Genomic DNA, 25,121 nt, shown 5'->3' on the forward strand with positions numbered 1-25,121 from the left:
AGTTCTCTGGAAATGATAATGCCTCATAAAGTTTTTGTGAGAAATAATTGAAATGATGTATTGAAACGCCCACCAGAGTGCCTACCAGTTCTGACCACTCAGTAAATATTATCATAATGGTACCTATGGTTTGGATCCCTCACTCTCTCCTGGAAAAGTAAGAGAGGCTTAAACTTCTTTTGACTGATACTTCAAAACATGATTTGCTACGAAACATAAATCCTGTGTAAGGCAAGTGAGTCTTGGATTCTCCCATGGTAGAATTTAAGTTACTTCAGTAACAATACTCCAGGCTCTTACTGAGGCAGTAGCCTCTCAAATAATTGCACAGCATGGCCCTCCTCCATCTCATGCCAAACACAGTTTTGACAGCAAAGCTCTGACAAATTTCACTGTCCCTTTTGCTAGTGGTTTTTTCAGGGGAGAGTTGGAGGTTATATAAGTTAGTATCAATGTTGACAGTAACCAGAAGGGGGACAGTTGCCTACATAGCAAAGCTGATTTCACTCCCAGGTTTTGATTTTCCAAAAGGTGATTTTACTTTGGGAATTTTCTTCTGAGCTTTCCATTTAAAATTTCTAAGATTTTTGTCAATAACAACACCATTTTTCTTTTATAAACACATCAGTGTTTGGGTGGATGGGGTGGATGATGGTAATGATGGGAACCTGTAATGTCCCAAGTTGGGTAAACCCAATTCCCAGCCACAAAGGTCCCGGAGCTCATTGGCCAAGTAACCCAAACCCCTCCAACTGCCCATGATCACAGATTAGAAAGAACCTAGGCTTCACGTGAGAAGTCCATGCTTCTTCTATAGCTAGCATTTGTCTGGAAGAATAGTAAGTTCACTCTCTGTCCAGGCCTGAGCTTTAAGCCCTGATGGGTTTTCTTTTGAGTAACTTCTTTTTATTGGGTATTTTGGATAGGTTGGGCAGCTTGCTAAGCATTGTAAACACTGTCTCATTTAAGCCTTTGCAAGGTAGGTAAGACTATCCCCATTTTCACATAAGAAAACTGGGTCTTGGAAAGGTTAAGTAGCCTCCCAGGAACCACAGAGATGGGAACCAAGAGGGCCAGGATTTGACTCCAGATCTGCTTGATTCCAGAGCTAAAGAGTTAGCAAGCACCATACAGTACCCAACTTTATCCTCTTGGGTGCTCCTCTTTCTGAGAGTAGCATTTTAGACTGGAGAAGGAGCGGGCCTGTGAACCAAGTGAGTTTTGTTCTAGAATCCGAGCTATGTTTGGAATAGAGCCAAACTTAGTGTTCTAGAAAGAAAATGAGGCGTAGTTTTGTCTGACCTTACACTAGTCAGTTAACTTTCATGAGATCTCACTTTTCTTATCTATGAAATGAGGGAAATAATTAAAGGGATCACTCAGGTTCCTTGTTGGGAGGAACTATGGTAGTCATGCTTCCAACCTCCCACCTGATGCCTCTTCCTGCCAGCCCCATATTCTTGCCAAAGAATAGTCCAGTCACTGTCTGAACATCTAAAGCCAGGGCTAGCCATATTCCACAGCTGCCTGGGTTTGGGGCTCATCTTATTAGAAAGTTATACCTTTATCCTTAAGTTTTCTCCTATCAAATCTCCATTACGCTAATCAGCCTGATCATTTTTATAGGGTGAAAAATGTGGCAGGACAGTGGGCATATGTTTCTAATATCATACAACGTCCTCGTGATGAAACATAGCTTTCCTTTAAATAAGATATGTGCCTCTTGTTCTCTCTGATCTTCTTCACGTGAAGTACCCAGCTGTCTTCCGGGCACACCGTGGCTGTGATGGGGATTGACTTCACACTTAGATACTTCTACAAGGTTCTGATGGACTTACTGCCAGTCTGTAACCAAGATGGTGGCAACAAAATAAGGTAAGCCCTTCGGGAACACCATTTCCTGTTTAGCCGCAAAATACAAAGACAGTGCTGTCAGACATCTCTAGTTGAATGGCAACCACATTGTCATGGTCAAGACCAGAAATGGAGTCCGTCGCCCGGGTGTTCTATTAAGAAGGTTTTGTTCTTTTTGTTTTCTAAGATGCATGCCATTTAGATTTAGACAAACAGATTCATCTCATAACAAGGAGAAAGACTGTGGCACAGAATTCCCTGAAAGCTCTTGTTTCTCTCAGAGTCCGTAATTAAAGGTTTCCCATATCTTGGGTGCTAGAAAGACCAGAGGGTACTTTTGATGTTAACTTAGTTATTAAGCCAAAGTCTTTGTGGGGATTTCAGACACTTAGACTTTTCCCTTTTACATTTCCCCGGAAAGAGGCTCTTGGAACTAAAGAAAGCCTTCACCTCCTAATTCAAAGAACATGTCTCATCAAAGCAAGGGTATTCCCTTGATTTAATGCAGGCCACTTTAAAAATAGCTTCTTATTTCACTCTCATGGTCCATGCTTCAAATCACTGCTAAATTTCACATTGGCCCTTAATGAGGAATGAGGAATGTTGTAATAGCAAACTGTTAACAACAAATGCAGAGTAAAATAGAGCAGCACATAGCCTTGATTAGAGCAATTCCAGCTTTGCTTATTTAGTGTTTCCATCAAATATATTTTTTGTATGTCCCTGCAGGTTGTATTTTATGTATATTTAACATGAAAAGAAGAAATCGTATGGTTTGCTTAAACGTTGTGCCTCTAAATAGCCAAGACCACTTCCTTCAGAGTCTCCCTCCTCTGAAGAAAGAATAAACTTGCGCCTTATGTATCCTTGCAAAAGATTTTTGAGTCCATCTTTGGCTAAGTGGACACATTCCGTCTGAACTATGTAGGTGGCCTCAGAGTCAGGTGTAACTTTCTTACCATAAACTGTATACCAGATAACCTACCACCTCAAGAATAATGTATCTGTTGGGGCGCCTGGGTGGCTCAGTTGGTTAAGTACCCAACTTTGGCTCAGGTCATGATCTCACGGTTCGTGGGTTCGAGCCCCACATCAGGCTCTGCGCTGCTGATGGTGCCGAGCCTCTTGAGATTCTCCCTCTCTGTCTTTCTCTGCCCCTGTCCCGCTCGCTCGCTCTCAAATTAATAAATAAACTTAAGAAGAAGAACGGATCTATCTACCTGTTTGCCAGCCTGCCTTCAGTGAATTTTCTCAGGGACCGTTTACTGAGACTCAGTGAATTTGTCTCAGGGACTATTCACTGAGATAAATGCAATTTGTTTCAAGGCTAGCAAGATAAATGCTGACAGTATAGAAAAACCACTCATATTACTGAAGGATGTCCCTTGTTTTGACACAGGTGCTTCATAATGGAGGACCGGGGTTATCTGGTGGCACATCCAACCCTCATTGACCCCAAAGGACATGCACCTGTGGAACAACAGCATATTACCCACAAGGTACTTGTTGCAAAGCCAATAGCACAGTGCGCCCACAGCCTATGCCTCATTAATTATGTGGCCTATGTTTTCTGTCTACTTGGCCTTGTTAGGAGCCCTTGGTAGCAAACGATATCCTGAACCACCCCAACTTTGTAAAGAAAAACCTGTGCAACAGCTTCAGTGACCGAACAGTCCAAAGGTTTTATAAATTCAACACTAGCCTTGTGGTAAGTGGATCCTTACGTTCTCACATCTCATCCCACTGTGGAATATTAAATGAAATAATAGTTAATATCTGAACGGTATTCCTGGCTCTTTCATTGCCTGAGAATTATAGAATGAGAGGACAGGACTTTAGTCCAGCTCACCAGCCTGACCATTGTGGGCTATAAAGCCCAGAGTGGAGCAGTGAATGTTTTAAGGTCTCACACTTGGTATTTTGTTTTGGTTTTGTTTGTTTAAAGACTCACCCAGTCGAAACCCTTTGAAATGTCTGCTGAAGTCCTTTCCCACAGTCTTATATAAATATGCGTGGTGCCCTGTGTTCCCCTCTTCCTGTCTTCTAGAGATCATGCAGCCTCCTTAAATTCCTAAGGCCAAATTAGGTCATTTCTTGGTCATCCACCCAGTTACATGGGAGCTTTCATGTAGATCATTCAAAAATAATTTCTTTTTTTGTAGCTTAGAATACTCTTAAGTATTTGATTTAACTGCAAACTTACCTAGGTAAGATTAAAGATCTTAAGAAAAAACAAAGATCTTAATATTCTTATTAAATTGTAAATAATCTTAGCTGGGAAACCTCAAATGGGTAATGACAGAACCAATGTTGAAAAAGTTATTCACAAGAAGTAAGCTTTTTACTTAGAATAGTTATGTATATCATTAAATGTATAGTTAAAAATTTTCAAGATGTATTGGTTGATTGAAAATCCTATTCGGGGCACCTGGGGGTGCTCAGTGGTTAAGCATCTGTCTGACTCTTGATTTTGGCTCAGATCACAATCTCATGGTTCACGAGTTCGAGCCCTGCATCAGCCTCCTCACTGACAACATGGAGCCTACTTGGGATTCTCTCTCTCTGCCCCTCCTACATTCACATGTTCTCTCTCTCTCTCTCTCTCTCTGCCTCTCACTCTGAAATATGTTTTAAAAAAAGAAAATCCTACCCTCAAAAAAAATTGGGTAATAGAAGAGTTTAAAATTGAATACATTAATAGGACAGTATATTCAAAGCAAAAGAAGTCATTATTACTCTCTTTAGACTTCACACCCTTCTGAGGAATACTCTCTTTAAAGCAGATAATGACACACTTGAGTATAATCCAAAGGAAGCTTCTGGGTAAGGTTGTTCTATGAAAATCTGATGTACTCTGTGTCTTCTACCACTTGTACGATGATTTCCTGAGTCTTCGGCAGACAAAGCCAGCATACTCTGGGAGAAATTTTTCAGAAACGCAAATTTTAGTGGAATATGAATTAGGATAATTTCTTAACAGCTCAAGTTATTCCAAAATGGAACCTGGAGCATTTCTGGGTATTAGAGCTATAATGGGATGATAAGCCTATATTATTGCTTATAGAGCAGAGTCGGGCATCTTCCAGGCTCTGGAAAATCCATCCAGACCCCTAAGAATCCATTCAGTGCCACAAGTCTCAGAGGTAGGTTATCCTCACCATGCACATGGAGGGGGACGACTAGCACAGTAACAAGCAAGGGATTTCATAGTTGGCCTACTACATTGGACACACATGCAAAAAAAGAATGAGCATGCTTTACAATGCTGCTTTTGAATCTTTGGTTTTATATGTGGTAGACAAATCTGGCATTTCAAGAAGCTGGCTATCACATTTTCTTGGTAAAGAATGAAGAAAAGGATGCTTGCTTTAGTTATTTAAATATTCTGTTTAGGGGTGCCAGGGTGGCTCAGTAGGTTAAGTGCCCAACTCTTGATTTCGGCTCAAGTCATGATCCCATGGTTCGTGAGATGGAGCCCTGCGTCAAGCTCTGTGCTGATGTGGGGGAGCCTACTCGGGATTCTCTCTCACCCTCTCTCTCTGCCCCTCCACTGCTCAGGCTCTCACTCTTGCTCTCTCTCTCTCTCTCAAAATAAATAAACTAAGAAAAAAAAAAAAGGAAAAAATTATTTTTCCAGTTGTCAACAGTAACTATATATTTTGTAGCCAGATAAAGTTTTAATAAGGGTAGGGAAGCAAAAATAATATAAAAACAGGGAGGGGGACAAAACACAAGAGACTCTTAAATACAGAGAACAAATAGAGGGTTGCTGGAGGGGTTGTGGGAGGGGGGATGGGCTAAATGGGTAAGGGGCATTATGGAATCTATTTCTGAAATCATTGTTGCACCATATGCTAACTTAGATGTAAATTAAACAATAAATAAATTTTTTTAAAAATTAGGTTTTATTGTACACCGTTTCCAGCAGGTGGTTGAAGGGTTGTTTTCACCATGATAGGGCTGACTCTTTGCATTGTTGTCTGTCACTTCTGACCCCTGCATCGTCTCCAGGGAGATTTGACGAACCTTGTGCACGGCAGTCACTGTTCTAAGTACAGACTGGCGAGGATCCCAGGAACCAACGCGTTTGTTGGCATTGTCAACGAAACCTGCGACTCTCTTGCCTTCTGTGCTTGTAGCATGGTCGATCGTCTCTGTCTCAACTGTCACCGGTAAAAATGCCATGGGTCCTATTCTCTGTTTACTACACTGTTAAATATCCTCACTGGTGCTAGTCATTTTGAAGTGGTATCTGCAAAGTAGAAAGCACAGGGGCGTGTCATGGAGAAAAGGAAAGGCCGGGTAGCAGAGGCATCGACAGCTGTGTGGTTCGCAGCATCCTTGTCCAAAAGTAATGGATGGAAGCCAATCATAGTGTAAACCTTTGGTCATAACTTCCTTTTAACTCTCCCTTTTAACTAGCTCAGAATTTTTTTTTTAATTTTACTTCTTCTGGTCCATGTACAGCATATAGTTTGTTATTGACCCTCTGCATAGTAATTTTCTTACTGCCTTTCAGAATGGAACAAAATGAATGTGAATGTCCCTGTGAGTGCCCTCTAGAGGTCAATGAGTGCACTGGCAACCTCACCAATGCAGAGAACCGGTAAAATATACATATTACATAAATGTATGTGGCATACACAGATACATGCACCCTGGGAGCCTCATTTATAGATTTGTTTTGGGTTGTGGTATAAGAAGTGATTCATTCTGATGATGTAACTGTTCACTGAGCCAGATTTCAAGCCTTCCAATGAAGTCCTCTTTCAGGTTTAAATTTAAACGCTGTGAAAATGTTCAAAGTATATGTGCTCTGTACATATAAAGTAGGGGACTGTTAACAAGCATTCGCGAAGTGTCTGCCATGTGTCAGATACTTTATGCACATTGAGTCACTTGGTTTTCAAATTAACCTTGTGATAAATCTATAGGTACCTTTTATACACACATGTGCTTACACATAATATGGCATTATTTATATCAGCGACAAGTTTTAAGACGACAGCTAAATAAACTGGGATAAGTCCCTTCTCTAGAACTTAAATGAAAGAATCCTGTGTATACTGATATACTAGTAAATGTTCGTTTAGTCATAGAGAAAATGTCAAAAGGGACCTTCATTAAACTGTTAATAGTGGTTACCTCTGAAAAGTAAGATTTAGAGTGGTGAGTCAGGGGAGGTAACATTCACTTCTCTTGTATACATTCCCGTTTTGTTGAATATTTATGATTTTCTTTTTATACATATATTGTTTCTATTGTACATAAAGACAAACAAATTGAAGCCCAGAGTGGTTAAGTGACTGACCCAAGGTTACATATAGTTACATATAGGTGGCAAGAATTCAAACCCAGGTCTGTCTGAGGCAGTCGGGGACCAGAAGCATGATGAGTTTAGAACATGAGTGGTATTGGTCCTAACCTCCAGACTTGTTCCTACATAGAAACCCAAGCTGCGAGGTCCACCAGGAACCGGTAACATACACAGCTATTGACCCTGGCCTACAAGATGCCCTTCACCAGTGTGTCAACAGCAGGTGCAGTCAGAGGATGGAAAGTGGGTAAGCATTGCCCATTGCTTGCCTTGGTATCAACACGATACTGCAGGAGTAGAGTCTAGTAAGGAACGGCGACCTGGAGCCTCATTGAGCTTTGCCAGCTGTTATTTATTACTCTCATTCTTGATGTTTTCTAAATATGTACCAATTTTTCAGACCCAAAATTGATTTCTGTATGCCTTTTATCCACTGGTTGTAATGTTGTCCAGTTTTCACTCTTTATAGCTTCTTGGCATTGGTACCATATATTAGTCACCTCCTCTGTGGATGGGAAAGTTACTCTTTAGATAAAAGGAATGAGAGGGGACATGGCACACAGAAGCCAAGGGCAAGGGGCAGGAGCTCTTGGGTTCCTAAAACAGAACCCAGTTCTATGGGTGACACGTTATAGCTGATCAGTTCTGCTTTTTTAGAAAGCAGATAGGTTTCATGGTAGCTTTGAGAACCAAAAAACCAACAACTACATGTCCCCTGCTGCGTCTCCCTCCTCTCTAGGATGTTTGGGCTTAGCCATCATGGGAGCAGTGGCTGTGGTGGGCTGTAGGGGTGGGAGTGGGGGTGATCTGTGTATTACAGCTGCCGATTGCCATTTGGTTGTACGGTCAGCGGGTAGAACAGGCAGCCAGTTCTGCTTTTAGTGCATATTTTAGCAAAGGAATGAGAGGGCATCAGATAGATTAATTTGGGATATTAGGCACAAACTCAAAACTAAATTTTTTTTAACGTTTATTCATTTTTGAGAGACAGAGACAGAGTATGATCAGGGAAGGGGCAGAGAGAGAGAAGGAGACAGAGAATCTGAAGCAGGCTCCAGGCTCTGAGCTGTCAGCACAGAGCCCAACGCAGGGCTCAAACTCACGAACTGCAAAATCGTGACCTGAGCCGAAGTTGGACGTTCAACCAACTGAGCCACCCAGGTGCCCCCAAAACTAAATTTGAGGAACACTGCACACATCCTCTTAGAGAGTCTTAATGCACTTGACATATTAAAAGTTCTGAGAAATTGGCAGGAAAGAAAGCTGTTTAACTTGCCTCATGTTTCCCAAATTGATTTGACCAGGTTTCCTTCCTCCCCCCCCCCTTTTTTTTTTTAAATGACCCTACACATGGGGGATGTCAGGCCAAAATCTAATGAACCTTGGGGCCACTTGGTCTTTTGAGATGATTTGCAATAATCCTCTTCTAATCTGTGATGTGTGGATTTTATGGTGTGATCCACAGAACTGTTTTATTTCTCTCATTTCCATGTTGTTGAGAGACATAAAACAGCTATGCCTTGGCAGATGGTTGCTATTCTTCTTTGTATAAGGAAAGGAAACTAGAGCTCAAGGACTTACAGCACCAGTAAGTAATGGAGCTCCTGAGAGCTGTCTGATGCCCAAGTCCATATGCTGTCCCCTGCCCAGCACAGCTTCCCGGAACACTCAGCATCATCTCTCTGGCAGGGACTGCTTCGGTGTGCTGGATTGTGAATGGTGCATGGTAGACAGCGATGGAAAGACTCACCTGGACAAATCCTACTGTGCACCCCAGAAAGAATGCTTCGGGGGGATCGTGGGAGCCAAAAGTCCTTATGTGGATGACCTGGGAGCAATAGGTATGTTTGTTCGGAACCCAGAATATTTGGATTCTTGAATACGAATTTTTTGTGCCTCTACGCGAGGACAAAAATCTTAAAATGATCCTCTACCCTAGTTTCCCGTTTCCTTCCTTTGCCAGTAGTTTTTTAGTTACAAATCCAAGGCAGATAATTACCTTCAAAGCTGGCTTAGATATTCTATGCAGAGTAAGCAGCCATGTATCCTGCCAAAGTTTACAAGCCTGGAATTCATTCCCATAAAGCTAGTTCTGAGAAATGTCAGGCCTGGTTTCTGCGTGGCTGAACCATGGAGTTTGTTTGAATTTGAGTCCCAGCTGTCGGGAGAACAGGGCCAGCGATGGGTGGAGTGACCACTGCACATTGGTCTCTCCTGCTGCAACGTTGCCTCATGATATTTGCAAGGCAGAAGTTCTGTGGCTACAAGTCAGTACTTCAGGTCCTGGAGTCAGCAGAGGCCAGAGCTATCTAATGGGTAGCTTAGGGTCGGGGACAGGGACACTGGAGGGAGGAACGTGTCTGGGATCAGGCCCCAAGACCTCAAATATACTTACTACCTGCATACCTCCTCTGAGATTTTCTTTATGGAGCTAGTACAAGGTCCCAAAGCTTCCCTGGGAGGTGAGATATTTAAACCCTTATTTAATTATTTTTTTAAACACCTCCCCACATTAGCCCGTCCATAGAAGAAAAACTCCTCCTATGTGAGGAAGGATCCTGAGCTCACATATTATTACTGAACCAGCTTAGGATGTAGTTGAAGTGACCTTGTTCTAAAACATCACTTTATATACCCACCTGCAGTTTCCTACGTGACTGTGCTAATAGTGTTTTAAAGGGAACCTATAAGCTTTGAAGTGTGATCCTGTTTAGGAGTCCTGCAGCTGACTCGTTGCCATAAAGGACACCAGGTACAATAAATTTGTGCCAAGAGGCCCACGCTACCCTCACCTCTGTGCTACATGACTTCTCTTCCAAGACTAGCCCACACCCCGGGGAGCTAGGCTCTTAGCACTGGGCAGCACATATTTAAGTGATTCTCATCTACTCACTTGTTTTAGTAGTCCTTGCCAAATGTGCTCCTGCTCTGCCGAGCAGCCGACATTTAATTTGAGAACCAGGGATTAAAAGAAGCCACTCCTCCCACGTTCTGGTGGATCTTCTGTGAGGTTTTCAAAACTTAAAGCACCTGCTCTTCTCTTCAACACACCCCACCCCACTCTAGTCCCTCCATCTTACTACCCCCATCCCCACTTCCTACCACACTTGGGAGATCTTGACAAAGGACATCTATTTCTTTGCTTTAATAAAGGTGACGAGGTGGTCACGTTGAATATGATTAAAAGTGCCCCTGTGGGCCCCGTGGCCGGAGGCATCATGGGATGCATCATGGTCCTCGTCCTTGCAGTGTATGCCTACCGCCATCAGATTCATCGCCGGAGTCACCAGCACATGTCTCCTCTTGCTGCCCAAGGTGAGCCCAAAATGAATCCAAAGCTCCTCTGGGAGGCAGCAGCCTCCCTTGTGTCCTTCCAGAGCTGAAAAGACAGTGGCCAGTCGTGTAAGCCCCTAAGTAATTCTAAGAACAGCACTACCTTTTCCACTTTCATGGAGTGTGATTCGGAAGTCCCCAAAGCCTACTTGCCACCTTTAGCCCGTGGCTCATTCTTTAGTATCTCAACCCTGTGAGCTTCATTTTGATTCCCCAGAAAATCCCCCAATGCTCTCTCGTCTTACACGCATTAGCCTCCTACAGCATACCTCTTGAATAAGCCAGGCAGGGGAGCTGGGATGCTTAGTGGGAAATTTCATTCTTCCCTCAACTCAGATGTGCTGTCTTTGCTGTTCCAGACAGGTGAGGCAAAGATAGCCTGGGTCCCTGTTGGCAAGACCATGAGTCTGTTCTATTGCAGCTGTTATCCCGTGGTGTGAAGGAACACGTGCAAAGCAATAATCACAGCTCTTGAAGAGGAGAATTCATTGGAGCCAGATACAAAATGATTAATCTGCAATCGTGGCTTCCATACCAAGAGTTAAATGGGATATCTGTGCTCGTTTGCAAGGACGAAACCATTTAATGGGCTTCCCCATGTTTTGTAAAAGGCCCCAGGGATTTATTAACCTGACTTTATGGAGATAAGGTTCACTCATCGTTCTGGACTTGGTCAGGACCACTTTGTTCATCCTTGTAGCAGTAAGGACAGATTGATGCTGGAATAGTTCACTGTGGCCGCAATCCTGATGGGGCAGTGGGGTGGGTGTGGGGGGCATCTTGGGATAATGCTGCCTGATTTAGTAACAGGACTAATCACAAAGCTCCTTCCCTGTGGTAAGATTTGGGTACCGAGATTTCCCCTTGGTGAGTATGTGACAGTCATCCAGTGTTACCTTATACCTGGCCTTTTATAGGGTTTTGTAACACCATTTTCTGGGCACACTCAGCCATGGCTTTAGACCCCTTCCTTCTGTTTGAGGTACATTGGTAGAGGATTAAAGATCCATTAGCCTCTATCAACTTATTTGCTCTCCTTTCTTCAGAAGTTAATTTCAGGTGCCTCTCTTGATTATTCACTTCTGGTCCTTCCTGTTTTGATTCCTGCTACCTCCTCCTTTAAAAAAAAAAATGGATGGGACATGGGACATCAGTTTATTCTTTTCCAAGTTTGGACTCGTTCTTGATGGAATGCTGTCACCCAGCCGTCAAAATGAGGCCTCCACAGGGTATTAAAGTGGGTGATTTTGTTTGATTAAATAGTCATGTTTCTTTCTCTTTAATGATGGGTAGAAATGTCAGTGCGTATGTCCAACCTGGAGAATGACAGAGATGAAAGGGACGATGACAGCCATGAGGACAGAGGCATCAGTGAGTATTCAAGCTGCCTCTTTGCGGAACGTGTCAGCAGGAGGCTAAAACAGAATAAATGTTCTGTCTTCTACCCTTTTGGCGTATATTACGATTTAAGAATCTTAATGTGGCAAGGGTTTTTCCTCCCCCATTTTCATTAGGAATAAATAAGTGTAGGTGTTGGCTTTGTTTTAGAAAATCTTAAAAGGAGTCTTGATGTTCCTTTCTTGTTAAGTGCTTTGTCCTAACACCTCACCCTACCTTTTCTTTCTCCTCCTCATTGCTTTCCAGCATAGTATTTCAGAAAGAGAATCACCAGGTGATATACATTGTTTTAATCCCTCCAGGGATTAAATGTATATAATTCAGTTGCAGGGGGGAAGAGCATTTCTTTATCAAAAAAGAATTCAATTAGCGTGAGATACATACCTTGGCCTACAACTGTGTAGAACATGTCTTCTTAATGCATGTTGGAGGCCTGTGATGAGGAACTTCTCACTGCCCTTAATCCTCAAAATTAAAAAAAAATTTAATAATAATAATTACTTCTTCTATTTCTCCAAAGAATAGCTCCCCACAGTGTGTGAATGAACCTGCCCAGAGCAAATGTACTCTATACAATAAGGATACTGGCACAAGAGTGATTAACTGTCTTCTCCCCACAGTCAGCAATACTCGGTTTATAGCTGCAGTCATCGAACGACATGCACACAGTCCAGAGAGGAGGCGTCGCTACTGGGGTCGATCAGGAACAGAAAGGATCATGGTAAGGTCCTAGCTCCTTCTGAAGAGTCTGGTGGGCTCCCTGTGGCCAGTGCTCACATCCCTCTTCTCCCTCCTGTTCTGTGCTCAAATTCATTACTTTGCATAGTTTTCCAAAGGACATATTCCAACATGGCACATTTCTAGGAGCCCAAGAGTAGTTTTTGATTTTGTCTCGGCACTTGCAGGAATAAGTGAGATGACCCTTGGGCACACAGATTCCATCTAAGTGTTCTCCATGCATAAAGGTTCACATTGTCTGAATGGAACCCGCTTACCATTCCACGTGATCCTTGGTAATTGGCATCCACATCAGTTCTGCTACCCACTGTTGTTAGCTGGCCAACACCAGCATCCTCAAGGGCTCTCTCAGCCACGTATACACTTTGGACATGACAAGAGTTCATGCTTCCTTGTGGCATTCCCCATCCTGACCTCCAGCCTTGCCTGGAAGGTTCAGAGAAGCCTTCACCAAAGAGACAACGTTTGCACTGGGCTTAAAGTCTGATGAAAGAAAAGTTGGGGCAAAGGAGATTTAGAGGCAAGCGGACTGGTGTATATAGTCATGGAGGTTATAGAAGATGCCTCTAAGATGCTCAGAAAGGGTCGGCACTAAGGCTGAGTAGGCTGTGAATTATCAAGTCCACATGCTGTACCAAAGACTTGGCCACCACCTAGCTTCTTACCTTGCCAACATCCGGATGGCTTGTCGTCACAGGGAATAGCAGACATGTCCCGCCCTGTAGCCATCACTGCCAGTGTTCCGCAACAACATGACAGGAGTGTGGGGCCTTGTAAGAACTTTTTGTACTTGTAAGATCTTTTTGTTTTTCATGTGCTTGTTTAATTTGCTAGAAAACTTTATTTTCTTCCAGAATCAGATCTTTTTTTAATGCATAAATAATGCATTTATACCTTTTTGACTCTTTCTCCACATCTACCCTAGGGGAAAAAAAAAAAAGGAAGTCTACAAACAGTGAGCTCCCAGCCCTGTGCTAAAACATGCAGGAGTGGATATTCGTCAAGGCAACCAGTGTTGCCTTTTACATGACAGCCAGGTATTCAAACTCCCTTTGGAAAACAGAAGCCAAAACTCTGATTTGTAAATTGGAGGTTCCTAATTTGAGCTTTGAATGACATTGTTCCCACCAACTAAGTAGAAACTTCAGGTTTCTATGCCGAGTCAAAGCACAACTTAAATTTTTCAGTTTCTTTGACTTTCTGGGGTTTTTTCCCCTAAAAACCTTTGAACCTGCATAAATTCATTCTGCCAGGCAGTTCTGTGCCTCTTCTCCTTTGAATAATAAAACAGGTTTGAGGCTACTAAAGTTCAACAGAAATAATTTCTTATTCAGCAGAAATACTGAATCCTTTCTCTCTCTTTCCTTCTCCCCGGATAGAAATTGCTTCAATACGAAATTGGAATTCTGAGTGACGTTTCCAATGTTCCATTAGCTCTCCCATTGTCTTAGTAAAATGGTGTATGAAGCAACAGCTTAGATGAAAGCAGCAGTAATGCAGTGTCAGTATCTGAAAGCTAAGGAATCTAGCTAAGGGCTTGCTTTCTTTCATTTTTCACAATAATTGGATCCCTGTTATCCCTGAGGAATGAAAAATAGTTCCTCGTGCAGATAGAATGCAACACCAAAAGAAATGGAAGACATTGACATTCCACATAATTCCAAATGTACCACAAAAATCAGTAGCATTTAACTGCATGTTGTCATATCCCTGAACCTGAATAGTGGGTCACTAAAAGTGGTGGCATCAGGTTAATGTCCCTGTGATGCCAAGAATAGGCCATGGGTAGGTTCGCATGAAAACAAGGAAATCTAATCTCGTTGTTTTGTCAGTACCCTTCTTTCTCAGCTCTGTTTGCTAGGCACAGTGGGGGACCTTGTGAAGGGGTGGCCTCATTTCTGTGAGGCCGAGTGATTATGGAAGAGCTTATATTATAGGGCCCAGCACAGCTCACTTGGAACCCACCTCTCCCCCTCCACAGGTAATGAGATCTTAGTGAAGCTACTTTGGACCTTAGTTTCCTAATAATTAAAATGAGATTAGAAATGTCTCCCTGGTGAAGTTGTGAGCACCAAATGAAATAGCATATGGCAGGTGGGAGGTCAGGGTGACTTGCCCACCTCCATACCCGCTCTGCCCTCAAGGAATGTACAATCTAGCAGAAAACTGTAAATGAATGCATGTACTCATAAGACTGATAAAAGACTGAATAGGACAGCTTCCTTAAAGGACCAGAACAAAGAAGATAGGGAGCTAGTTCACTTTTATCTGCATGAGAATCATGGAAGTCCCCTGGGGGGAAGGTGGCCTTGGTGCTGTTGGTGCTGGCCCTTGATGGGGCAAAATTGTAGCACCGTGGTTCTTTGCAACCCAGTGAGCATTTTTACCTTGGGTCTGATCCACAAAAGGAAACTCAAAGGAATAAAACACATAAATATATAAGTACTGAACAGACTAGACTTTCAGGATGTGGTTCAGAATTGTGATATACCTAGAATTAAAACTGAATGTCACCAGGCCAAACTTGTAGACTTCAAGCTGTATTTTTATTTAGAAATACAGTTGACCTTTGAACATCATGGGCATTAGGGACACCAACCCCACCCTTGCGCAATCAAAAGTCCACATCTAGGGGTGCCTGGTTGGCTCAGTTGGTTAAGCGGCCGACTTCGGCCCAGGTCATGATCTCACGGTTCGTGGGTTTGAGCCCTGCACGGGGCTCTGTGCTGACAGCTCAGAGCCTAGAGCCTGCTTCAGATTCTGTGTCTCCCTCTCTCACTGCCCCTCTCCCACTCTCTCTCACTCTCAAAAATAAAACATTAAAAAAATATATTTTAAAAAAATCCACATATAACTTCTCACCCCCGCCAAAAGAAAAACTTTACTACTAATAATCTGTTGACTGGAAGCCTTACCAAGAACATGAACAGTGGATTAGTCTACATTTTGTATGTTACATGTATTATATAATGTTTTCTAAAGGAAGCTAGAGAAAAGAAAATGTTAAATCATAAGAGAAAATACATTTACAGCCCTGTCCTGTATTTATGGAAAACTAGCCTGCGAGTAGACCCATGTAGTTCAAAGTTGCTCACGGGTCAGTGGTATTTCATGTGGCCAAGAGAGTTTTGTATTTCAAAGGAATCTTATTTTAATTTTTGTACCTTAAAAATACTAAAATAGAATAGTTTTTGAAAGGTAGAATTATTTCGTCAATATTCTAAGACTACTTAGAATGACTGTTTTTTCAGCCCTTGACGATTTACTGTTACACTCGCAGGTAGCAATTAAAACAATTACTACCTATTTATGCTTTAATTCTATATGTCTGCCCATTTTTTTTCTTCTGAAAATCTCATGTTCTATCCATTCATCAACTGGCTTATCTTTAGGTTAAAAACCACCAATGTGTATTTGTCCCTTTTGAATCTGCGTGTTAGTTACCAAACTCATTAGAAACTGGATATAATGTATTTAAGCAACATTTTTTCTTTGTAAAAGGCAGACCTCCTCCTAGTGAAGCAAATTCCAAAAAGCTTAAAAGGTGAATGGTGAGCCTTGAAACCTGGTCAAAAACTGTAGAGTGCAACTTAGGGCCATTGTTTTTTGGAGGCGCGTGGATATTCTCCCACAGTTACTCTCTGTGACCACAAGGTGGAGAGTGAGTTCCCAGAGTGACCTAACCTCCCCACCCATCCAGAGACGTTTCTTCAGGAACCATCAGCTAAATATGTAAGCACAATACCAAAAAGCCTGATCTTGACTCCTGTTCTCAGTGGTCGCCTGGTCTCCTTCCTGAGCCTACTTTTTGCTTGAGGTCGCCTTTTCAGAGACTATACTGCATACACCTTTGGATAGTAAGAAACTTTTCCTTTGAAAGTATTGGCTGATATCCTTTGTGTTTTAGATAGTGCTTCCTCTGCCTTGAGTCATACTGAATCTGTCTTATTCATCACTGTTCCCAGCACTCAACAGAATTGTCTGGTGCTAAGTAAACACTCAATTTGTTAAGTGAGAGCATGTGTTTGGCTTTCTCCCGCTTCTCCACAGCTTGCTATCCCTCCCTCCAGATTTTCATTAATTATTGAGATAAGAGGAAGCTTGAGTAAGTTACAGAGGGGCTGAGCAATACTACCACACTGAGAAAATTAAACAGAATGTCCCAGAGCAAGGGGTTCACTTTGGAAGACCCTGTGCTTGGGTTCTCATCAGAAAGCAAGAGCAGGAGAAATGGGGGTGCCCCTGAGGTGCTGTGGGAACAGCTCCATCATTAAAACCACCCTTGAGGCTATGACCAGCCAGGTCCAGAGCACCCCTGGCGTGTTAAGTCGGAACCCCTGGGCAGGGCCCAGTGAATCCTGGAACATCTTCATTGTTAGATGAGAATGTCACACCAGGTAAAACCACAGATACCCAAAAAACTCTTTCTTTTTTTTTTTTTTTTTTTTTTAATTTTTTAACGTTTATTTATTTTTGAGACAGAGAGAGACAGAGCATGAATGGGGAGGGTCAGAGAGAGAGGGAGACACAGAATCTGAAACAGGCTCCAGGCTCTGAGCGGTCAGCACAGAGCCCAACGCGGGGCTCGAACTCACGGACCATGAGATCATGACCTGAGCCGAAGTCGGACGCTTAACCGACTGAGCCACCCAGGCGCCCCCCCAAAAAACTCTTAATACCGTTTCTTTGGGAGCATAGTAATGTGATTTTGAAAAATGAAGTGCCTGCTCTGTGTGAGGCATTGCGTTGAATATTAGGAGTACAAAAATAAATGGGAATTCATTAATGGCCACGACGGCCCTAAGTTTTATTGCATAGTAAAAATCTAAGCTAGAGATGTGCACAGAATACCATTTAAATTCACAGAAGGGGCAACAGACCCCACGTGGGCTGGCAGGATGGGGTGCTGGGGGTTTGGGTTGCTTCCCAGAGAAGACCTTTAAAAACTGAAGCATGAAGGACAATAGCCGGATGATGGAAGGTGGGAGGGTGAGCCCGGCAGAAGGCCTGTCATGAATTTTACACCAGGAATGTGAAAATGAGTTAACAGTTTCTATGGGTGCTTGTAAATGAGTGGAGATGGGAAACCCTTCAGGAGGTACTTGGAGGCAAGATAAAGACAGCCTAGCACTAAAGGTTGGCCAACAATCATCAACATAGATGCTGAGATTTTGCTAAAAGTGTGTCTTCTACTTGAGTCCCCTACGTGTGAAGCACATGGCAGCTTAAGCACACGCAGTACTCTGTAACTGGGGCTTCAGCGTCTACCATCCAGTCTCACGTTCCAGACCGAGCCCTGCTGAAGCTGAGAATCCCATTCTGGCTCCTGATTCTTGAGGAAAGGCATCACTGTTTCCCCAGCCCTGAACCTAGAAACCTCAACCTTATCCAAGGATGTCAACCTGGATCATCCCCCAAGGGAAGTCAGTTGGGCCACCAAAGGCAACCTACTCTGAGCTCGAACAGTGTCTTGAAGCCGGCCGCTTGCCCTACGTAACACAGCCGCTGGCCCACTTGAGGTCCTCATCATCTCCTTGGGCCAGCACCGCAGCCTCCTGTCCTCTGAGCCTCAGTCCCACCTTCTTTCCAGCCACCTCACTGCCACAAGTGATCATCTTCAAGCACATGTTATGTCCTTGCACCCTCCCCTACCTCTGGCCTGTTGCTAAATCCCAGCTCCTAGCTCAGCCAGACTTCCTGATCTGGTCTGAGCCCGCATGTTCAGTCTCCTCTCCTGCTGCTTTCTCTCCCATACCGAGCTTGTTATCATCCCCAAAGCCCCTAGAGGCTCTCGGGCTGTTGTGTCTTGGCATTTGCTCATCTCCCAGCCTGCAGTACCTTTCCACCCCGCTCTTTACCTAATGAACCCCTTCTCTCCCATGAGGGCCACTTTAAGTGTCCTTGTAAGGTGTCCTAAGCCAAGTTAATCAGCTTTGGTATCCCTCTCCATGTGCCTCTGTTTGAATACCTTTGTTTCCCCTTCTTGACTGTGGGCTTCTTGGGAGCTGGAGCTTCCCCCTTACCCCTTTTTTGATTGAGCCCCCCTACCTGGCACCAAGGAGACTCAGTGATGATAGACGCCTATGTCCATGAACTTCACCCTCTTCTGCCCCCTTCATCCCTGACACTTGGGATCTCCGAGTCTTTTCATCCTGACTCAAAGTCATCACTCCCAAACCCCCCTAACTTTTAACTGCTTGCCAACTTCTATTGTTTCCACCTCTGAGATACTTTTAAATCTGCCTAATCCCATACCCCTAGTTTTAATTCTTAGTCTGTCATCTGGGCTGTTGCAATAACCTCCCAACTGTCCCCTCTATTTCCTTTTTATTCATCTTCCAAACTGCCATGAGAACTCTCTCTGAAACACAGAAACTGTCATGCTATTTTTTTTTTCTGTTCAAAATGTATTGTTCCTCCATTTTCTCTGCTTTGGCCTTTATAATCTGACTGTAACTCACCTTTCCACCTGTCTCCTGCCACGTTCTCCAACTGCCTACCTGCACCTGTCCTAGCCACATGGTACAGCAGTGGCCTTGGCTTTCCACACCTCTAGGCTGTGCTCCTGTTCCCTTGCTCCTATCCACTTACCAAACTCCTACATATCCTTTTAAGCCCAACTGAAATAGGAGTTTTTCTGTGGAGCTTTCTCATTCTTCCAGCCGGAATTAGTTATTCCATGTTCTCGATACCAGTTATACCTCAACTATAGCACTTATCATTATCTGCATTAGAATAAACCCAGCTTCACAAATATGTCTCCTGTTCGGTTGTGAAATCCTTAAGGAAAAGAGACATCTCTTATTCATGTTTTGTAGCCTCCCTCTCTGGCTGCATAATGGTCTTCAATGAATGAATAATTGAACGGATCTATGCTTGTATTCATTTTATTTTCTCAAACTCTAGCTTTTAAGCTCCTTGTGCAGGGAGCAGATTTTCACCTTGGTGTCTCCTGCAATGCCTAACACAGTATCTTGTACATAGTAGGTGCCCAATAAATATTTCTGGAGTTAGACTGACTTAAATAATTCTGTCATTTGCAAAATGGTTCATTGAGGACAGAGAATTGCCTTTCTCATTTTTGCACCCAGCATACATTTTCAACCATATCCCATTCCTGCTTGGCTGTATGCAAGCACATCAATTTTGCACCACAAATGTGACTAGCACTACCCATGGGTGAGCTCTGATTGATGCTAACCGTAGATGCAGTGGAAATATTAATGAGCTGTCACTTCTCAAAAATTTTAAAGGGGATTTTTGCAATATTTAAAAACATGCCAGAGTTCTTGGAATGGAATCCTTTGATCAGCAAGGGCATTTTCTTTTGAAACGTGTATTACTTAGAATACCAAAAGAAATTAATCTTTAAATACAGTGAGCCAGCTTACACAGAGAATAGTTGATTCCTTTGCTAGTTGCTATGGGTATATGTGGAGTTCGTATCCCATCAGGTACTGGAACTTTGGGCAAGTTCATTAACCTCTGATCATCATTTCCCTCACTTGTATAATTTGTGTGTAGGAATTCCAGGACACTGGTGTGTGCCGTAGAACAGATATACACACAATGGAGACACTTGTTTTTGTCCTTGCTGTGAGATCACGTGCAGGCCTGTTGAAGCCCAGCTTTCTCCACCAGCCCCCAACTTGATTTGAATCCTATTAGGACTTTGTTTTCCTTTTTTTCTTTTCTTTCTTTCTTTTCTTTTCTTTTTTTTTTTTTTGAAGCTGCCTTTTTTATTTTTCTTTCTCCCTACTTTTTCTTTTTCTCCCTTTCTCCCTTCTTTCTTTCTCTCTCTCTTTTTTCTTTCATTCATTCATTCATTCATTCATTTATTCATTCAAATAAAGTTAATCTTATCTCAAGGAAAAGTGTAGGAGGATAGTCCCAAATGTCAATGGTAGTTATCTGTGGATCAGGTGGGAAGAGCGATGATTTTAGTTTTTGTTGTGTTGATTTGGGGATTTGGGAAAAAGCTTCCTATATATATATTTTTCTTATCTGTACTTTCTCAGGTGTCTAAAATTTTTTATTGTGTAATTGTTGGGGGGGGGGCGGTGGCACAGAGGAGAAACAGCTAACAAAAGATCTCTTCAAAAATAAGCCACTTTGACGTCTGCTGGCAGCCTGCAGACGTTTGCACCCATGTAACACAAAGATAGGAACATCTCCCCGTGCCCTAGAAATCTTCAGTCACCTCTCCCTGTGTCTGGGAGCTCTCAGCTGCTTGTTCTGTTCATTTTCTAGGTTACAGCACCATGAGCCCACAGGAAGATAGTGAAAACCCCCCGTGCAACAATGACCCCTTGTCAGCTGGGGTGGATGTGGGGAACCACGACGAGGACTTGGATCTGGACGCCCCGCCCCAGACGGCCGCCCTGCTAAGTCACAAATTCCACCACTACCGCTCCCACCACCCCACGCCGCACCACAGCCACCACTTGCAGGCGGCCGTGACAGTACACACCGTCGATGCAGAGTGCTAACACTCTCCTGACCTCCACGAGAAGATGGGAGCTGGGTGGTACGGAATGTTCTGGAGGGAAGAAGAGCCAGCATCAGATAATCCACAGCAAGAGACCCCTTGTGTTCGTGCTTTGTCCAGAGCGGTTTAACTCACTTGCTGCCTGTCAAATGTGTTTCGGAATGAGGAACAACACCAAAATCACGTTTGTGAAAGTGCGAAGCTGGTTCTGAAATGGAGGGGAAGTAAGCCTGATTAACGAACCTGCCATAATACCAATGGGGTGGAGCAGAAGGCAAACCTCCAAACACAGAGGCGAGACCCATAAACGAAACATTGGGAGCCTTCGTTAAGCTGAGCCAGAGGAATGTCCCAAGGAGCCAGAAACGTTCGGCTCTCCTTAACTGGAAGAGAGACAAGTGTGCCCCGCCGGAGACTGGGAACGTGGCACCTCCAGACAGAAGTGTGTGCTTTCGGAAGATCTCGCTTTGTTTCTGGCGGTACCTAGATACCACAGTTGCTGTATGGAACTCCTGTTAAGCTCTAAATGATGCATCTCAAAATTTCTAAGTAAAGGATTATTTTTCTACTATTTATTGAACTTTCAAACATTCTCAAACTTTGGGGGAAAGAAAAGGAAACATGAGAAATTGTCAGCAATTATCCCTAGCTGTTTTGTGTGTGAAGTGGTTGACTAAGGAGTTCTATTATTTAACTGATATCCTCCCACTGCCCCACTCTACAAAATGGGAAAATGAAGAAATCCTTCTCTCTGACTTGTTTACATACATTTTCTTTAGAACGTCATCTTATGGAAACCTGTCTTTTTTTGTAATGCAGTATTCTTTATGTTTGACAGAGGCAGGGAAGACAGAGGAATCCAAAATGCTTTTCAAGAAATGTTATGTCTCTTTTTCACTCATTTCCACTCCCCGTACGATGCTTTTCTCAGATGTCTTACAAAACCTAGTATTACAACCCCAGCCTTTCGGCTAAGGGAGGGATGGATTTCTTCTTGTGTTAGAGACTATAAATTTTTAAGTGTCCCATTTTGATTCTGAAAATATTAAGTACATAAAGGAAGAGGTTTTTAAACTTCAAAATTGATTCTTAAAGATTTCTTTTGATATCCTAGTTCAAAGCTGCTGCCAGTTATCCGAGAAGCTATCCACTGAACTGCTTTGTGACGTATACAGAGATTAATCCGATCTGGCTAATATAACGTGGGGCATTGTATTTTTAAAGTAGTGTTCTAATTACAGTGATGTATTTTAGATTCACATCTTGTGATTCAAATATGTTATAAAGACATTCTTGCACCGTGTGTGTGGTAAATCTCCGTTTATATGTAGTTGGAAAAAATTCACTGAATAACGTTTTAACGATAGGGTATCACGATATAATGTAAAAAAAAAAAACAAAAACAATTGGTTCTTCAGCAGTACAGAAAGTAAACTGTATGCGTGCTATCAGGAAACCCCTTCGTACTGTGTATAAATTTGCAGTCTAGTGAAATAAACTGTATGAACGGACAGTCTTAGTGTTTATAGTGATGCGTTCACGTGCTGCTGCTTGTGCCTCGTGGAGATTCCGTTCACTTTGTAACCCAGCAGATCAGTTACCAAACTGAGTGGGCCTCCTCTCAGTGCTACTGTTGATGTCAGGGGGTTCTTGACATCTGAAGATGCAAAAAAAAATTGAAGAATATAAGGGGATAACATTAAGAACAAATGTTAAGGGGCGCCTGGGTGGCTCAAGTCACTTAAGCATCCAACTTCAGTTCAGGTCATGATCTCACAGCTCATGGGTTCGAGCCCCTCATTGGGCTCTGTGCTGACAGCTCAGAGCCTGGAGCCTGCTTCTGATTCTGTGTCTCCCTCTCTCTCTGCCCCTCCACTGCTCGTGCTCTGCATCTCCCTCACTCAAAAATTTAAAAAATTGAAAAATTAAAAAATATTAAAAAATGTGCAGAACATAGGTCCCTCTTCCTGAGCATCTACATTCATGCCATTAATAATAAATAATTCTCTAACTGCTGGAGAGAATGGGGACTTCCCTGTCTTCCCAGAAAATTAAGCCTCTCCATTTTGTTTGCCAAAGTTGAGAACCTTTGTGTGGTGGCACTAGCTTTGTGGGATTCCTACTAGATGGGAGAAAACCTGGGTATTTTCAGGGAAAGAATTACAAAACAAAGAGCTTAATAACATGTTAGAGCCTACTCGAAGGTAAGAACAGAAATGCACCTTGTGTCTTTTGTGCTAAATATCTCCCCTGTCCTCAACTTGGGGGGACGGGGACAGGTGGAGAGGGGGGCAGGGATTGAATCCTTCTATCTGAATAAGAGCACAGAACTATTTTACACCCCCTGTAGAACGTGGCACACAGGTTTGTGAGGTTTTGCCCTTCTAAGCTCCCTTTTGTTCCCTAGACATTGCATGTAGTGTTGTTTGAACATTTGTTGTTCGTGTTCTTGTTTCAAAGGAAAATTAAGTGCTTAGGAACTTTTTTATCCTGGTGACTGATATTGGTTCTTCTTGCCCCTCAGATACCATTGCTTGTTAAACACGAGTCTTCCCTGAAATCCTAGAGGGGGAGGTCCTAGCAATGCCTTCCCATTCACTAAGACCTCTTAATGCTTATAACCAATACTTACATCAGTGTTGACAAGTTTCAACAGTCCCAGGTCACTTGATACCTCTAGGAAAGGGAGTTTGCTATTTGGGGCCCAAACAACACTGGTTCAGACCCACGTAGCTCTGAGTACATTCATCTGCGTTTCTAATATATTATTTTAGATATTTTGATTTTTTTTTTTTTAGTGTTTATTCATTTTGAGAGAGAAGGAGACAGAGCGTGAGCCCAGGAGGGGTAGAGAGAGAAGGAGACACAGAATGAGAGAAAGAGACACAGAATCTGAAGCAGGCCCCAGGCTCTGAGCTGTCAGCACAGAGCCTGATTCAGGGCCTGAACTCACAAACTGTGATATCGTGACCTGAGATAAAGGCAGACGCTTAACCAGGGACTGAGCCACCCAGGCACCCCATAGATACTTCAGAAAGCGTTGCTGTTGTTAGTTTTTCCTCTGCTTCTTGATTTAATTTGAATGCTCAACTAAGCCTTATTAATATTTTATGTGAAAAAATGTTTTCAAATTGACTCAGGTTTATTTTGCACATCAGCGTGACTGGTACATGGAGAGAAATTGTGGAAGATCACTTGAGCTCATTTCCCTGTGGGGATGGACTGCTGTAATGATTACACTTTCAGGAAAAAACAAACAAAAAACCTATTTCTGGTAGAATAATCAATTCAAAATGCGTCAGCGCATTCTCATCTGTGTTGTCTTTGGTCTATTTCTGAACACAGAAGTAGTGATTTTCCTGGCTGAAATACAATGCTGTATTCAAATTTTTTTCTGATTTTTCAGTAAGGAACACTATGTTGAAAGATCTGTTTCTATGGCTATTATAAGATAGATAGTCTAATAGCTAAGGTGTATATAACAGTATATATAGATAGATACACATCTGACATTTTTTAGGCTTCCCTCTAACCTCCTTCATTGTCCTATACTGCTAATTAGGGCCTCTCCATCCCTTATTACAGTGTTTCCTCGTCTTTTTAAAATTCATTACTACCCTCCTAAGGAGAAAATTTTGATTTATATTCACCCTAACAAGTTAGATATTAGCAGATCAGATTTTGTTAGATGGGTTGGAGCTTTGGAGGGCTACACAAAAATCAGTTTCTTCTATATCTTTTTATTCATGCTTTGGATGTGTGTGTGTGGTTTATTGAGGTTTAAGTGCCATATACATTGTAAGATATTTAAAACTTACATCATGGTGATTTGATACATGTATTCATTGTGAAAAGATATCCCCCATTAACACCTCACTGACTTATCTTTGGTAAGAACATTTAAGTTCTCTTAGATTTCAGTTGTACAATATAGTACTGTCAACCTTGGATCCTCAGACCTGTTCATCTTAGAGTGAAAGTTCATCCCCTTTT

General features: G+C 42.6%; 1 protein-coding gene across 1 annotated transcript in view; it reads left to right on the forward strand.

Annotated features, from left to right (window-relative positions):
• CACHD1 (cache domain containing 1) overlaps nucleotides 1-22,641 on the forward strand; it is a 210,309-nt gene extending 187,668 nt beyond the window's left edge. Inside the window, 12 exon segments of the mRNA XM_030325973.1 lie at nucleotides 1,753-1,875; nucleotides 3,254-3,353; nucleotides 3,446-3,562; nucleotides 5,866-6,026; nucleotides 6,374-6,460; nucleotides 7,302-7,418; nucleotides 8,861-9,012; nucleotides 10,325-10,486; nucleotides 11,798-11,875; nucleotides 12,523-12,612; nucleotides 12,615-12,623; nucleotides 20,891-22,641. Of these exon segments, the coding sequence (XP_030181833.1) occupies nucleotides 1,753-1,875; nucleotides 3,254-3,353; nucleotides 3,446-3,562; nucleotides 5,866-6,026; nucleotides 6,374-6,460; nucleotides 7,302-7,418; nucleotides 8,861-9,012; nucleotides 10,325-10,486; nucleotides 11,798-11,875; nucleotides 12,523-12,612; nucleotides 12,615-12,623; nucleotides 20,891-21,129 (1,435 nt within the window). The 3' untranslated portion in view covers nucleotides 21,130-22,641.
• The last annotated feature ends 2,480 nt before the right edge of the window (nucleotides 22,642-25,121 follow it).

Source organism: Lynx canadensis, chromosome C1, assembly GCF_007474595.2.
Source record: "Lynx canadensis isolate LIC74 chromosome C1, mLynCan4.pri.v2, whole genome shotgun sequence".
Classification (NCBI taxonomy): Eukaryota; Metazoa; Chordata; class Mammalia; order Carnivora; family Felidae; genus Lynx; species Lynx canadensis.